Raw genomic sequence first — 17,114 nt, forward strand, 5'->3', positions numbered from 1 at the left:
TGGTGTCCACCAGGGCAGGAGCATCAAAGCCAGGGGATTAGGGACAAGTCATTTTCATTTTCTCATTCCCAGGGACCAGAACCCAGGATTCTGACTCCAGGGCATGGTATCACACCCTGCTGGTGTCCATGAATGTCATGAGTGCTCATAGTGTCATGTTGCCTTGGCATTCATTTTTTAAGGTGTATGTTTATTTGCCTCACATCAGAGGCAGGCCTGGGTCACCATGGTACTTTTTTCCATACTGTATCTGGTTCAAGTGGGTCCAGTTGTTGACCAGAGATAAAATCTTAGAGTCATATCTTCTGCTTGGTGTGCTGGGCTCCCCTCTCTCCAGCTGCTTTCTTTAAACTGATAAATCCGATATTTGCCCTCACATTTAAAGTGACCGCTTCTCAGTCACAGCATGATCTCCTGGTCCCAGTGTTTGCTGCTTGCTTTAAACACATCCATTAAAACTCCCTGCTGGAAACCTGTCAGATAACACCTGAACTTACTAAAGACATTGGCTTACCGGTCTCTTCTCTCCTCCCTGCCTGGGCTCACTGATCTCGGTATCTGTGGTCTCCAGGTGTGCCGAGTGCTCCCCAGTGTCTGTAAGTAGTAAAAACACTTACACTTTCACGTTGTGGTTGTATCACTATAGCCTCACGTGCCATCCAGGGCCTGACATCAAGGCTGCCCTATGGGACCTGTGCTGGTTGAACCCTTGCTGGAGCTCTTGTTTTGGAACCTCTGCTTCTTCTGGGCACAGGAGCTTCCAGCTAACTTGATTGAAAGAGTGATATATGTCATTGAAAACACTGGTTCAGATGATGTATTCATGGGCTTCAGCTGCCGTAACAAACACCTTAGCCTGGGTGAATTAAATAATGGAAATCAATTTTTCACAGTTCTGTGAATAATGTGCTATACTAACCATTTCAAAATGTGTAATCAGGTGGAATTAGCCACATACACAGTGTTCAGTTACCATCACCACTATTTTTCTGAGAAAATTTTTATCATTTTAAACTGAAACTTTGTATCTTTGAAACAATAATAACTCCCTGTATTTTCCACCCTAGACCTTGATCATCTCTACTCTGTCTCTATGAATTTGCCTATTCTTGATGTTTCATATAAATGGAATTATACATATATGCTATTTTGTTTCTGACATGTCACTTAGCATAAGGTTTCCAAAGTCCATGCATGTTCCAGCGGATGTCAGAGCTTCATTCCTCTTTATGGCAGATTAACATTCAGTTGTATGTGTGACCACATCTGTTTATTCATGTGTTGATGAACACTTGGATTGTTTTCATATTTTATCTTTTGTGAATAATGCTGCAATCAACATCCTAGGTAAGTACCTGTTTGAGTCCCTGGATTCAATTCTTTGGGTATATACCTAGGAATGGATGTTATTCTGTATGAGAATTCTATGATTATCTTCTTGAGGAGCAGCACAACTGTTTCTCCTAGTGGTTGTACCTTTTTATAATCTCACCAGCAGTGCATGAGGATTCCAAATTCTACATAAGGCTTTCACTTGTTATTTAACATTTTGAAAGAACGGTAGCCATATTTATAGGTGTAATGTGGTATCTCATTGTGGCTTTGACTTTGTGTGTTCCTAATGACTAATGATGTTGAGTTTCTTTTCATGTTCCTCTTGATGATTTGCATATCTTCTTTGAAGAAAAGTCCATTTGAGTCCTTTGGCCCATTTATATAAATTGGGTGGTTTGTCTTTGTGTTTTTGAGTTGTAGCAGTTCTTTATATATTCTGGGCATGAAACCATTGTCTGAGTGATTTGCAACTGTTATGTGTCATTCTGTGTTTGGTCTTTTTATTTTCTTGATAATATCCTTTGATGCATAAAAGGCTTGCGTCTTTAGCCCAGTTTATCTGTTTTTCCTTTTTGTGTCTCATGCATTTGGGTCATACTTGAGAATGCATTGCACATTTGAGGTCATTAAGTTTTACCCCTATGTCTTTTTCTAAGATGTTTTTATGGTTATAAATCTTATAATTAACTCGCTGATCATTTTTTTAGATAATTGTTTGATATGGTTGGAAGTATAGTTCTCTAAGTTTATTGTTTTGCATGTGGTTATCTAGTTGTTTCTGCACCGTTATTTGAGAGGATGATTGTTCCTCCATTAAATTATCTTGACACCCTTATGCGAGAGCAATGAACTATGAGGGTGAGGGTTTATTTCTGGACTCTCAATTGTATCCCTTTGGTCCCTATTTGTATTCTTATGTCAGGAGCCTCTGTTTTTAATAGTTGTAATGTTTTGTGAGATTTCAAATAAGGAAGTTTAAGTTCTGCAATTTATTTTTGCAAAATTATTTTGGCTCTTTCAAGGATACTTTTTTGAAAAGCAAGGAGGCCAATGTTTTGCAATTAGAAAGCATTTTCTGTCTTCTTTTGACTGAAATTTTGCAGTCTAGGGATCTTTTCAGGAATTTTATCAAAGTAGGTAAATTATCATCACTTCCTTTGCTGAGGAACTGTGTTAAAATGTGTGTTGAGGAATTGAGAGACCCTGGAAGCACTTACCCATGTGGTGAGGGACAGTGAGCTCCATAATGAGGGACACAGAAAACATTGCTTTGGGGCACAATGTTGTCAGGTTAGCTGTGTACATCACTCAGTAGAATGAAAACAGCTGAGACTCAGAGAAGCCAGTGAGGTCTGACTCTTAGAAGCCAAAGACCAGCAGGTGGATGTCCTCAGGGGCAAATGGACTGCACTGGTACCCATTGCAGTGGAGTGGAAAAAAGCTAAGAGGCTTTAGATATTCAATTTTCTCACTCAGCTCTTCAGCAGGAGGTTTGGGCCCTGGGCTGATACTGTTCTGCAGCAGGGTCATGGTAGACAGGAATGGCTGCATATCAGGCCTAAGTCCATGTCATCCTGTCAGGCATTGCCTCTGAAAATGGAGAATTTTTTTCAAAGGCCCATCCTGGGCACATGGAAGGAACCATTTTATTAAAATTTATTTAAGAAAACAGTATGCACACTTTATTCTTCTAGAATAATTATTAAGGTGATGTTTTACAATGTATCTCTTAAAGAAATTGTGAGAGTCATCTACATAATATATGTTTTGTGTGGTCTTTTCTATAATTGCAGCTTTCATATGTTCTTCTAGAAACCATTTCCTTTGCGAACACACAGGCAGTATCTCTGTGTTCATTTCTACTGGGAAATCTTTATGCAGGGTGGAGAGGGTCACATTTCCTAATGAGAGATGGAAAGCATCTAACTACCAAAAAAAGTGTCTAGATGCTGCTGGTAATGATCATGGGGCTGCAGGTGGAGATCAGTTTAAGGAGGTGTCAGGGAAAGTAATTTTGACTGTCTCTTTTTTTTTTTTTAAAACAAAATCATGGGTAGAAGCCACCACGTGGACCCACCACATGTTGGAATGGATGAGGGACAGAAATAGAGCTCAGTCAATTAAGAAAGAAATCCAGGAGTGGGCAAGAGGTTTGAGAGGTCGACGGGTGTGAGAGGTGGATAGGTGAATGGTGAGAATGTTCACAACATCGTCTTTCTCCATAATAACAGAGCATTTATGTCCCTGAGCCAGACAGTGTCCAGGCCAGGAGGAGCAGGATGTTGTCAGCTCTCCTGGCCAAAAGTGAGACTCCAGCAGTGTCCAGTTTCTTGTTCCAATTTGGGATTTATTCCTATTTTTAAAATGGTCCAACAGTATACAATTTTGAAAATACACAAAAATCCCTATGCTACCATTCATAGATAACCAAGATGGCCCTAAGATGGTGAGAGAATCAGAATGGTGTTTGGGTTTACTTTGTGTATTTTTTTCTCCCAATATCTACAGAATTCCCTACATCCCACTTTTTAATGTAACCCAGTGGGTGTCATTCCCTTTCGCAGTTACAGACCTTTCCGGTTCACGGTTACAGACCCTTGGAAAACCCATACCCTTTCTGCTGTGAGGTACAGGCCGCCATGCGGCATCACCTCTAAACATGCCTTCTGGGACATCAAATTACTGATTAAGTAAATGTCCTTTCAATAGATATTGAAGACCTCCATTTAACCCATCTCACACTTGTAATTCTTTTACCAAGAGGTGATGGGTTTTAGTGGTGATTTGCTTTTATAGATTAGTGTAGATTATTGCTTCTGCCAGGGGCAAATTTTTCATTCAGAAAAGCATTTTGCAAAGCCTGGATACATTGCTCTTTGTCAGAGCTGGGAGAGGGAGTCCTGCTGGCCTTGAGCAGGAAGAGTCCCCAGATAGTGCTGAACATTCTAGAGCTCACAGAGCCCCACCAGCATGACCACTATAAAGTTCAATGTTGAGGAGGAGTGGAGAGCCCTGATGTGCCTCCCCTAGCTTCCCTGGAGCTTTTTACCTTCTCCTTCCATCAGTCTCTACCACTTTCTCACCTCAGCTTGCTCCTTGAGCCTTAAGGCCCTCCACTTGAACTTGCCCTTAGTTTAAGACCTGCTGTAATCTCTGGACTTCCTTGGCCCCTTTCTGATCCTTAGCAGCGTGTCCTCTAGAGGGAACCCTCACCTTTCCTGGAGCTTCCCAGGATCCAGATACCCCTGCCCTGTTTGGGCACCAGGGATATCGCCGTGTGCCTCTGGCCCTAAAGGTCCTGTCACTCAGGACATTTGTGTGAGAGCAACTGAGGTGATATTACTCTCCCCTATTTTTCTTGGAACATAAAAATTTGTACAAATCTTGTAGAGCAAAATTTCTTAATGCATGTCAAAATTTAAAAAATATATATATTTTTGCCTCCCAAACTTTACTAGGAAAAATTTATCATAGTCCCAGTCATAAAAAATGACACCTAATCAGGGTTATTCACTGTATTGTTTGTTTAACAGCAAAATATTGGGAACAACCTAGACTTTCACCAGCACAATGCTAATTAAACAGGTTACCTTATGTCTACACAACAGAATATGATGCAGCTGCATAAAGAGTACAGAATCTTTCAGCTATTCGTATGGAAACACCTCGTTGTTCTATTTTAATTATAGCGTTTAAACATCACAGAATAAGATGCAATTTTTGTAGTAGATCTGACCTTAGTACATTATTTTTACTGTTTTTTTTTTTTTTTTAAATTTAAAGAGAGAGTGTCTCACTCTCATCCCGAGCTCGAAGTGCAGTGGCGAGATCATAATTGACTGCAGCCTCAACCTTGTGAGCTGAAGCGATCCTCCTGCCTCAGCCTCCTGAGTAGCTGCAATCACAGGCACGTGCTACCATGCCTAGCTAATTTTTTGTGTTTGTTTCTGTAGAGATGGGGTTTCACCCAGGCTGGAGAAATCCCAGGCTGGTCTCATACTTCTGCGCTCAAGTTATCTGCCCACTTTCACTCCCAAAATGCTTGAATTAAAAGCAAGTGTCACCACAGCTGATTCTGCCTTTTTTTTTTTTTTTTTTTGAAATTGGACTGCAGTCTACTCACTCATTTCTTTCCCCATCAGGTGATTTCTATTTTTCCTCTATTTCTCTACCATATGTCAATGCCAAAATCCAGATGTATTTGCTTTTGTTTAGAATTAGATTTTTTTTTTTTTTTTTTTTAAAGAGAAACCTTAGGAATGGTCTCATAGCTGATTTTCACGATTCTAATCTTCACTGTCTAAGCCCTAGGTTTTCAACTCCGAATACTGATTAGAGTCACTTGTAGGTCATTAAAGCCTACAAATGCCTGTACTATCCCTCAAGCATATCTGATTTGTCTGATGTGTGGTGTAGCCCAGGGATTGGTTGCTTGAAAATGCTTTCAAGGAAAAGGGTCATTTTACAGTGGAGGAACTTTAACCCAGTGATCAAAGTTAACATCCCCAGTAATAAGAGATAACGACATCTTAGGGCATTCTAATATAATTGATGGAGAAGGTGTAGAATCATCCCTGTGGCATTCTTGTACAAAGTGTATAACCTGAGTTTAATCATGAGAAAATATTAGAAATGTCCAAACTGAGGGTCATGCTACAAAATAAGTAACCAATACGCTTCAAAAAGGTGAAGCTCTTAAAGGTAAATCCTAACTTTCCCAGATTAAAGGAGACTGAGAGAAGAGTACAATGAAGAGCAATGTGTGATACTAGATGGGATCCTGGTCCAGAAAAAGGACATTAGTCAGAACATCGAGGGGATTTGGATAAGGTCTGTACAGGCATGCATTTTACAGTGTTAATAATCATTTATTGATGTTTATTGTTAGGTGCATATCTATAATGTTAATATTTGGGGAAGTTGAATGAAAAGCATATGAGGACTTTGCCTATTTTTGGAACATTTTAGAAAGTCTGAAATTATTTCAAAATTAAACATGAGAAGAAAAGAAAAGAAATATAGATCTTTTAGACATTTCTATTAAGTTGCTAAAGTTGAAGATCATTTCCCAACTTATCTTGCCTAATACTGGTCAGGGTAATCTTCCTGGAAATGCTGTTTGTCACGTTTGTGACCTTCTCAAAGCTTTCCAGTGACTTCTCTTATCTGTAGGATGAAGTTCTCATTATGTAGGCTGCCATGCAGTGTCCTCATAACATGGCCCCAATCTCCCTTTTTTTTTTTTTTTTTTTTTTTTTTTGATCTGTGTTGAAAGACCTGACCAACATTTTACTTTCTTATGGCCAAACTTGTTCTAGTTCTTTCTTGCTTGTATAACGCCCTTCCCTGTCTTTTCAACTGTGGGACTTCATGGTGGGAAATGTTTTAGAGGAAAAATTGTAAAGATATTTATAGGAAATAGTCACAAACCTTCTTGGAAGTTTGGGGGTTTTCATAGCTTCAGTAAAAGGTTTGGCTGAAGGCAGCTGAATTATCTTAAAAGCTTAGGGCTTGGGTACATAGGAATGTAGAGGAGTTTATCTAAATAGCTTGTTTACTCAGGTGGTCCTAAATCCAACATTTAATCCTATGCTCAGGGGAACTACTCTGGGGGAGGTTGGCAATGTCAATTACCTTATAGTGGTGTTTACTCAAGACCTTTGTCATTTAATCTGTACTAAATAAATGCAAACTTGCCTGGCTGATCAGGGCCAAGGCTGTTAACTCTTTACCAGACCCTTCTTGGTATTGGTGAGTGATTTGGCCACCTAGCCTGCTCTTTCACTGGATATTAGTGTCTGAGTGTATTTGTTCCTCCATTGCTGGGTCAGGGTCTGCTGGTCGGACCCAGACAGTTGGTGCCTGGTGTGAGGACCTTGCATGTTGGTTCCCAGGTCTGAGGTATAGCTGCAAATAATTGCAACAGAAGCCTCGAAAACTAAGGTGAAGACTATGCGGTTGGTAAGTCAGTAAGTCGATAAGTCAGTAAGTCAGTAGGTCATCGGTGCCCGCTTGGGATCTCCAAGTTCGAGGGAATTGTTCAGGGTAGGGTTTAATAATGGGACAACAGTTATCAGCACAACAGAAGCAGTATCTAAAAGTATTCAAACAGCTGCTTAAAGCCACTGGAGCCTTGGTTTTGCAGGCTCAATTAAGGGACCTAATGCAAATTGTATCACTTAACCTGTGGTTCCTGGAAGAAGGTAAGCGAGACATAGAGCTTTGGGAACAAGTGGGAAGAAATCTTTTTGTTGTTGCGGTTGTTTTTTCTTTTCTTTTCTTTTTTCTTTTTTCTTTTTTCTTTCTTTCTTTTTTTTTTTTTTTTTTTTTTTTTTTTTTTGTGAGACAGAGTCTTGCTCTGTCACCCAGGCTGGAGTGCAGTGGCACAATCTCGGCTCACTGCAAGCTCCGTCTGCTTGATTCACGCCATTCTCCTGCCTCAGCCTCCTGCATAGCTGGGACTACAGGCACCCATCATCACATCTGGCCAATATGGTATTTTTAGTAGAGATTGGGTTTCACCATGTTAGCCAGGATTGTCTCGATCTCCTGACCTCATGTGCAAGAGCAGCGGGTCCCAGTATAATCTTTAATGCTATGAGCTAAATGAGGGCAATTCTGGTCCCATTATACACAGAAGAGCCTAAAAAAGGGAAGGAGAAGGAACCATCACCTACTTTACCACCTCTGAGTCCCTCAACCCCACTATCACGGGGCCAAAATAACAAAGAGGAAAGTGAGGTTTTGCCTGAGTCCCATGCTCCAATAAATAAGAGAAAAGAAGGCATACACTACAGCTATGGGACCCTGTCTTAAGTAAGCAGCATTAGAAGGGAAGCTTTTAGCTTCCTCGGTGATGCAAAATCAATAAGGTAATCAGGTGTATGTTTATAAAGAGGTAAGAAAAGGCATTAGAAGCGGAAGCAGTCCAGCCCAGGGAGCGGCAGGTATAAGGAAAGGCTCAGGGAGAAAAACGCTTGTAGTGTCCAAGCTGACAAGGTCCGCCCAGGATGGCAACCTCCGCCCAGCGGTGGCAGGAGGGAGCGGGGCAGACAAAAAGCAGCACAGAGAAAAAGTGGCGCCTATGCAAGCACAGTGTGACCACTGCCCAGGACCTGTTTCGCTGCCCTCCAGCTCCACGGGCGGCTCATGGTAAAATTTCATGTGTTCCTTGTATACAAGGAACATCTCAAATTATAATTCTCTGTTAAAATTTAAGTTAAATTTAAATTATAATTATGGCCACTGTTTTTCCTCTACTACCCCTGATGTGTGTCTCTCAAAATTTTAATTGGGTAGAACAGGGACCTCTGAAGGTAGAGAAATTACAAAGAGCCCATGAATTAGTTGAGGAACAATTAAAAGCCGACCATATAGAACCATCTAACAGTCCTTGGAATTCACCCATTTCCTCATTCCCAAAAGTCTGGCAAATGGAAACTTTTGCATGACTTATGTGCTATTAATGCTAACCTACAGCCTATGGGACCCCTTCCCGCATGGCAATTCGTCAAGACTGGCCTATAATTGTGATTGACTTAAAAGATTGTTTTGATACTATTCCTTTCACAGAACAGAACAGAGAAAATTTGGCGTTTACATTATCAGCTATTAATAATGAAAGGTCAGCTTGCCGATTTTATTGGAAAGTGCTTCCTCAGGGAATGCTGAATAGTCCTGTCATGTATCAGTAACATGTAGATCAGCCTTGCTCCCCAGTGGAAAAGAATTTTGTAATAGCAAGATTATTCATTTTATGGATGATATATTACTGGCAGCTCCAAGAGAGCCAGCACGTGTAAGTTTATATGCCTGTGTCATAAAGAATACACAGTTGGCCGGATGCTGTGGTTCACGCCTGTAATCCCAGCACTTTGGGAGGCCGAGGAGGGTGGATCACGAGGTCAGGAGATTGAGACCATCCTAGCTAACACGGTGAAACCCCGACTCTACTAAAAATACAAAAAATTAGCCGGGCATGGTGGCGTGCGCCTGTAATCCCAGTTACTCGGGAGGCTGAGGCAGGAGAATGGTGTGAACCCGAGGGGCAGAGGTTGCAGTGAGCTGAAACCGTGCCACTGCACTCCAGCCTAGGTGATAGAGTGAGACTCTGTCTTCAACAACAACAACAAAAAATCTGAAAGTGTTACAGTAGATAGCTGGTCAGACATGAGCAGGCAGGAGAGATCCTTCCACCACCCCCATATTAGAAATGGCAAGTGATCATCACCAGGTGATGGTCAAGTCAGTTGTTTGTTAACTGTCTCTCTAAAGTAATAATTGGCTGCAGGTAGTGCCAGGGAGATACAGTCTCACAATAGATAGAAAAGAGCGGAAACAGGTGATCAGCAGCTTCCCGATAAGTTCTCAGAAGTTGAGCCAGTGGGCTCAAACATATGCACTAAGAGGCAGCATAATAGAGTTTTCTGGTATGTGACCTTCAGGGCCTTTTTTTTTTTTTTTTTCTTTTTCTTTTTTTTTAAATTTTAGAATTTTTTAGGAACGCTGTTTTTAAATTTTTTGCCATTTTATTTTATTTTTAAATCTATTTTTCCATAGATTTTTGGGGATTTGGTATTTAATTACATAAGTTCTCTAGTGGTGATTTGTGAGATTTTGGTGCACCCATCACCAGAGCAGTATACACTCAACTCAATTTGTAGTCTTTTATCGTTCACCCCCTTCCGACCCTTTTCCCTGAGTCTATGGTATCATTCTTATACCTTTGCATCCTCATAGCTTAGCACCCACTTATGAGTGAGAACATACAGTGTTTGGTTTTCCATTCCTGAGTTACTTCACTTAGAATAAGAGTCTCCAGTTTCTTCCAGGTTGCTGGGAATGCCATTAATTCATTCCTTTTATGGCTGAGTAGTATTCCATCATGTATATATGACAATTTCTTTACCCACTCATTTATAGTTTACGTTCCCACCAGCAGTGTAGACGTGTTCCCTTTTCACCGCTTCCACATCGACATCTATTACTTTCATTTATTTATTTTTGAGATGGATGGAGTCTTGCTCTTTCACCCAGGTTAGAGTGCAGTGACAAGACCTTGTCTCACTGTAACTTCTGCCTCCCAGGTTCAAGCCATTCTTCTGCCTCAGCCTCTGGAGTAGCTGGGATTACAGGCATGCACCACCTCACCTGGGTAATTTTCTTGTATTTTTAGTAGAGACAGGGTTTCACCATGCTGTGCACACCGGTGTCAAACCCCTGACCTTAAGTGATCCACTTTTTCATAGGATTGTTTGTTTACTAATCTGTTTGAGTTTTTAGTAGAGACAGGGTTTCACCATGCTGTGCACGCTGGTGTCAAACCCCTGACCTTAAGTGATCCACCGATCTTGGACTCCCAAAGTGTTGGGATTACAGGTGTCAGCCACTGTGCCTGCCCAGCAACTGTTATTTTTTCATTTTTTGATTATGAACATTCTTGCAGGAGTAAGGTGGTATCACATTGTGGTTTTGATTTGCATTTCCCTGATCATTAGTGATATTGAGCATTTTTTCATATGTTTGATAACCATTTGTATATCTTCTTTTGAGAATTCTTTATTCACATACTTAGCCCACTTTTCATGGGATTGTTTGTTTACTAATTTGTTTGAGTTTCTTGTAGATTCTGGATATTGGTTATCTTTCAGATGTATAGATTGTGAAGATTTTCTTTCACTCTGTGGGTTATATGTTTAGTCTGCTGACTGTTGCTTTGCTGTGCAGAAGCTCTTTAGTTTAATGCTCACCTATTTATTTTTGCTTTCGTTGCGTTTGCTTTTGGGTTCTTGGTCATTAACTTTTCGCCTAAGCCAATGTTCAGAAGGATTTTTCCAGTGTCATCTTCTAGAATTTTTATAGTTTCAGGTCTTAGTTTTAAGTCCTTGTTTCATCTTGAGTTGATTTTTGTATAAGGTGAGAGATGAGGATCCAGTTTTATTTTCCTGGTTTGGCTTGCCAATTATTTCAGCACCATTTGTTGAATAAGGTGTCCTTTACTATTTTATGTTTTGGTGTTCTTTGTCAAAGATAAGTTGGCTGTAAGTATTTAGGTTTATTTCTGGGATTTGTATTCTGTTCCATTGGTCTATGTGCCTATTTTTATACCAGCACCAAGCTGTTTTGGTGACTTTGGTCTTAGAGTATTGTTGGAAGTCAGGTGATGCGACACGAGCAGATTTGTTCTTTTTGCTTAGTCTCGCTTTGGGTGTGTTGGCTCTTGTTTGGTTCCATATGAATTTTAGAATTGTTTTTCTAGTTCTGTGAAAAATGATGGTGGCATTTTAATGGGAATTGAATTGAATTTGTAGATTGCTTCTGTCGGTGTGGTCATTTTCACAACAATGATTCTATTCATCCATGAGGATGGGGTCCATTTTCATTTTTTGCATCATCTATGATTTCTTTCAGCAGTGTTTTGTAGTTTTTCTTGAGGTCTTTCACCTCCTTGTTTAGATATATGCTGAGTTATTATTTCTTTAAAACTGCTGTCGTAAAAGGGGTTCAGTTCTTGATTTGATTCTCTGCTTGGTCACTGTTGGTGTGTAGCAGAGCTACTGATTTGTGCACATTAATTTTGTATACTGAAACTTTGCTGAATTCAGTTATCAATTTTAGCAGCTTTCTGGAGGAGTCTTTAGGGTCTTCTAGGTATACAATTATATCATCAGCAAACAGCATCAGTTTTACTTCCTCTTTATCAATTTGGATGCCCTTTATTATCCCTTGTTTGATTGATTTGGCTAGGACTTTCAGTACTCTGTTGAATAAAAATGGTGAGAGTGAGCGGCCATCCTTGTGTTGTTCCCCTGCGGAGACTGATGCTTTCAACTTTTTCTCATTCAGTATTATGTTGGCTGTGGGTTTGTGTGCCAATTTTGATGAGCGTTTTAATCATAAAACGATGCTGGATGTTGTCAAGTACCTTTTCAGTGTCTATTGAGAGGATCATGTGATTTTTAAATTCTGTTTATGTGCTGTTCCACATTTATTGTCTTGTGTATGTAGAACCATTCCTGCATCCCTATTATGAAACCTACTTGATCATGGTGGATTACGTTTTTGATTTGCTATTGGATTCAGTTAGCTAGTATTTTGTTAAGAATTTCTGCATCTGTGTGCATCAGGGATACTGGTCTGTAGTTTTCTTTGTTATGTTTTTTTCTGGTTTTGATATTAGGGTGATACTGGCTTCATGGAATGATTTAGGAAGAATTTCATCTTTTTCTAGCATGTGGAATAGTGTCAAATGAATTGCTACCAACTCTTCTTTGAATATCTAGTAGAATTCAGCTGTGAAACAATCTGGTCCTGGAATTTGTTTTGTTGTTAATTTTTAAATTATCTTTTCAATCTTGCCGCTTTTTGTTGGTCTGTTCAGGGTTTTGAATTCTTTCTGATTTAATCTAGGAGGGTTTTATATTTCCAGGAATTTATTCATCCCCTCTAGGTTTTCTAGTTTATGCACATAAATGTGTTCATACTACCTTTGAATGATCTTTTGTATTTCTGTGGCGTTGGTGGTAATAGCTCCCATTTCATTTCTAAATGAGCTTATTTGACTCTTCTCTCTTCTTTTCTTGGTTAGTCTTGCCAATGGTCTATCAATTTTATTTATTTTTCCAAAAAGCCAACTTTATATTTTATTTATATTTTGTATTATTTTGTTTCAACTTCATTTAGTTCTGCTCTGATCTTGGTTATTTTCTTTCTTCTGCTGGGTTTGGGTTTGGTGTGTTCTTGTTTCTTGAATTTCTAGAAATGTAACCTTAGATTATCTATTTGGGCTCTTTCAGTCTTTTTGATGTAGGCATTTAAAGCTATGAACTTTTAGCACACTCTGCAGATTTCCAGATGTTTTGATAGGATGAGTCATTATTGTTCAGTTCAAAGAATTTTCAAATTTCCATATTGGTTTCATATTTGTCCCAACGATCATTCAGGATCAAGTTATTTAATATGCATGTGTTTGCATGGTTTTGAAGGTTCCTTTTGGAGTTGATTTTCAGTTTTATTCTACTGTTGTCTGAGAGAGTACTTCATAGAATTTCAGTTTTCTTAAATTTATTGAGACTTGTTTTGTGGCCTTCATATGGCCTATCTTGAAGAAAGTTCCATGTACTGGTGAATAGAATGTATATTCTGGGTTGTTGGGTCGAATATTTTGTAAATATATCTTAAGTCTCTTTGCTCTAGGGCATAGTTTAAATCCACTGTTTGTTTCTTGACTTTCTGTCTTGATGACCTGTCTTGTTCTGTCAGTGGAGTACTGAAGTGCCTCACTATTATTGTGTTACTGTCTATCTCATTTCTTAGGTCTAGTAGTAATAGTTACATAAATTTGGGAATTCCAGTGTTAGGTGCATATATATTTAGGATTGTGATATTTTCCTGTGGGACAAGTCCTTTTATTATTATATAATGTCGCTCTTTGTCTTTTTTAACTGCTATTAGTTTTTTCTGATATAAGAATAGTTACTCCTGCTCACTTTTGTGGCCATTTCCATGGGGTATCTTCTTCTATCCTTTTACCTTAAGTTTATATGACCCTTTATGGTTAGGGGAATCTCTTGAGGGCAGTAGACACTTGCTTAGTGAATTATTATCAATTCTGAAATTGTATATCTTTTAAGTGGAGCATTTAGACCACTTACATTCAATGTTAGTATTGAGATGTGAGGTACTGTTCCATTCATCCTGCTATTTGTTGCCTGGATACCTTGGTTTTATTCAGTTATTTATTGTATTTTTGTTTTATAGGTTATGCGTTGATGTGTTTCCAGGATTTGTTTCAAGATTTGGAGCTCCTTTGAGCAGTTATTGTAGTGCTGGCTTGGTAGTGGCAAATTGTCTCAGCATTTGTTTGTCTGAAAAAGTCTGTTATCTTACCTTTATGAACTTTAGTTTTGCTGGATATAAAATTCATGGCTGATAATTTTTATAAGGAGGCTGCAGATAGGTATGCATGCTCATTTGAGGTGTTCTTCCATTATTGAAGATTACTAAAATCACATGGGTTGAAAAGCATTTGGGTTATTTACTTAATTGATTAGTATGCATTTATTTTTATATTTATTTGATACCATGTATAAACAGTATATAAACACAGGTATGGACATATACATATATGTGATACAACATAGAACATATACATGTGCACATAAAGATAGAGGGATGACAGAAATACTTTAGATTTTTGAGTTTAAAACTTTATGCATGAAACCCATAAAACTCACTTTAAAAAAAGCTGTTGGATTTGAATTGTGGTTTTGTAAATAGAAAAAGTTAAAATTTATCTGAGGAAGCCCTTGCCGAGTTTTAGAGAAAGTAGGTAGTAAATTTACATCTCAAAGAAGAGAGAGAAAGAGAGAGAAGGATTTTGGGTGTGTTCAAGGAGATTAAAAATAGATGCCAAGGTAACATAAAAATGATAGAAATTTATAAGGGGATTTTATTAGGAGACCAATTTTATTGACATACATAGCTTTTATTTTGGTCTCTGTTTTCCAACTGTACTCCAGGAAACACACTACACAGGCTCCCTTCCTAAGTGCTCGTGGGCCACTGCACATGCAGAGAGCCCACTTTAAGGGAAGAATCAGGGGAGAAGAGATGCAGACCCCAGAATTATTCCATCATACAAACACCTAAGTCACAGGTCAAACCACACACCTGAAATCTCATCACCTGTTTGGCCCTGTTTTAAGTGTACTTTACTTTCTTTAATTTCTGCTCTAAAGCTTTTAAATAAACTTTCACTCTTGTTGTAAAACTGGCCCCAGTCTCTTCTTCTGCCTTATGACCCTTAGTTGAGTTCTTCTGAAGAAGCAAGAATTGAGGCTGCTGCAGACTTGTACAGATTTGCTGCCATTAATATACTTTAGTGCCATTCTACATGATAGAATATGTGTATATTCTTATATTTATACATATATATATATATACACAACATATATGTATTCATAGAGGCCTTGAATCTACACTCTTGCTGCACTTTGTGTAAAGAATTCAGGTATAAGACTAAAGCTTATTTTGCAATTACGTTGGTCCCATATGATTTCCATTTCATAAAAATGGGAAACAGGAGGGGAAAATTGTTTTGCAGAAGAAAACAACAGCACAACAGTTATTAAATTTTAGGTGTGTTCGAACTCTTCGTGCGCTCTCTTGTTCCTCGGGCGCTCTCCTCGCTGGCCTTCTGGCTTTCCCATGCCCTGCTCTGAAGAGACACCCGCCATTTCACCCAGTAAGCGGCCCCGGACTGCAGAGGAGGGCGGCATGCAGCTCCGCTTTGCCCGGCTTTCCAAGCACGCCACGGCCCCCACCCAGGGCTCCGCGCGGGCCGCGGGCTACGACCTGTACAGTGCCTATGATTATACAATACCGCCTATGGAGAAAGCTCTTGTGAAAACGGAGATTCAGATAGCGCTCCCTTCTGGGTGTTATGGAAGAGTAGCTCCACGGTCAGGCTTGGCTGCAAAACACTTTATTGATGTAGGAGCTGGTGTCATAGATGAAGATTATAGAGGAAATGTTGGTGTTGTACTGTTTAATTTTGGCAAAGAAAAGTTTGAAATCAAAAAGGGTGATCGAATTGCACAACTCATTTGCGAACGGATTTTTTATCCAGAAATAGAAGAAGTTCAAGCTTTGGATGACACCGAAAGGGGTTCAGGCGGTTTTGGTTCCACTGGAAAGAATTAAAATTTATGCCAAGAACAGAAAACGAGAAGTCATACCTTTTTCTTAAAAAAAAAAAAAAAAGTTTTCTTAAAGTGTTTTGGTGTTTTGCACTTCTGTAAACTTACTAGCTTCACCTTCAAAAAGTACTGCATTTTTTACTTTTTTTTTTTTATGGTCAAGGAAGAGATCATAAAAAAATAAAACACAAAGCTTTTTGTGTTTGGATCAAAAAGAAACTTTGTTTTTCTGCAATTGATGGTTGTATGTAAATCTGCTTTGTGGTGACCTGATGTAAAGTGTCTTCTTAAAATCAAATGTACATCAATTACAGATTAAAAAAAAAAAACAACCTGTATTTAACTAAAAAAAAAAAAATTTTAGATGTGTTCATTTTTTTTTTTGAATTTTGTTATTTACCTACAATTTGGACTGAATCCTAAATTTTTTCCTGGGTACAAGTTTCAAAACTAATCGTTTCAGAATTTTCTTCCATTTCTCTTCCATTTTGGTATATTGTAAATTAAAACTGTGCTTTTAAATTTTTTATCATTTTTTAAAATTACACTTTTAAGTTCTGGGACACATGTGCAGAACCTGCAGGTTTGTTACATAGGTATACACGTGCCATGGTGTTTTGCTGCACCCACTAACCCATTATCTACATTAGGTATTTCTCCTAATGCTATCCTTCCCCTAGCCCCCCACCCCCCAACAGGCCCTGGTGTATGATGTTCCACTCCCTCTGTCCATGTGTTCTCATTGTTCAACTCCCACTTATGAGTGAGAACATGCAGTGTTTGGTTTTCTGTTCCTGTGTTAGTTTGCTGAGAATGGTGGTTTCCAGCTTCATCCATTTCCATGCAAACGACGTGAACTCATCCTTTATTATGGCTGCATCGAATTCCATGATGTATATGTATCACATTTTCTTTATCTAGTCTGTCATTGATAGGCATTTGGATTGGTTCCAAGTCTTTACTATTGTGAATAGTGCCACAATAAACATATGTGTGCGTGTGTCTTTATAGTAGAATGTTCTATAATCCTTTGGGTATATACCCAGTAATGGAATTACTGGGTCAAATGGTATTTTTTGT

The 17,114-nt window shown here is 39.0% G+C and overlaps 1 protein-coding gene across 1 annotated transcript; it reads left to right on the forward strand.

The window, feature by feature from the left end:
* Nucleotides 1-15,227: 15,227 nt before the first annotated feature.
* On the forward strand, nucleotides 15,228-16,379 carry LOC126941797 (deoxyuridine 5'-triphosphate nucleotidohydrolase, mitochondrial-like). The gene has a single exon (XM_050768564.1). It carries the CDS (start codon nucleotides 15,544-15,546, stop codon nucleotides 16,036-16,038), a length of 495 nt encoding a protein of 164 aa, XP_050624521.1. The 5' UTR covers nucleotides 15,228-15,543; the 3' UTR covers nucleotides 16,039-16,379.
* The last annotated feature ends 735 nt before the right edge of the window (nucleotides 16,380-17,114 follow it).

Source organism: Macaca thibetana, chromosome 19 (assembly GCF_024542745.1).
Source record: "Macaca thibetana thibetana isolate TM-01 chromosome 19, ASM2454274v1, whole genome shotgun sequence".
In the NCBI taxonomy this organism is placed as follows: Eukaryota; Metazoa; Chordata; class Mammalia; order Primates; family Cercopithecidae; genus Macaca; species Macaca thibetana.

Bases quoted from the DNA above. Each gene is read 5' to 3' on its own strand.
- LOC126941797 (XM_050768564.1), top strand. From the start codon at position 15,544: ATGCCCTGCTCTGAAGAGACACCCGCCATTTCACCCAGTAAGCGGCCC.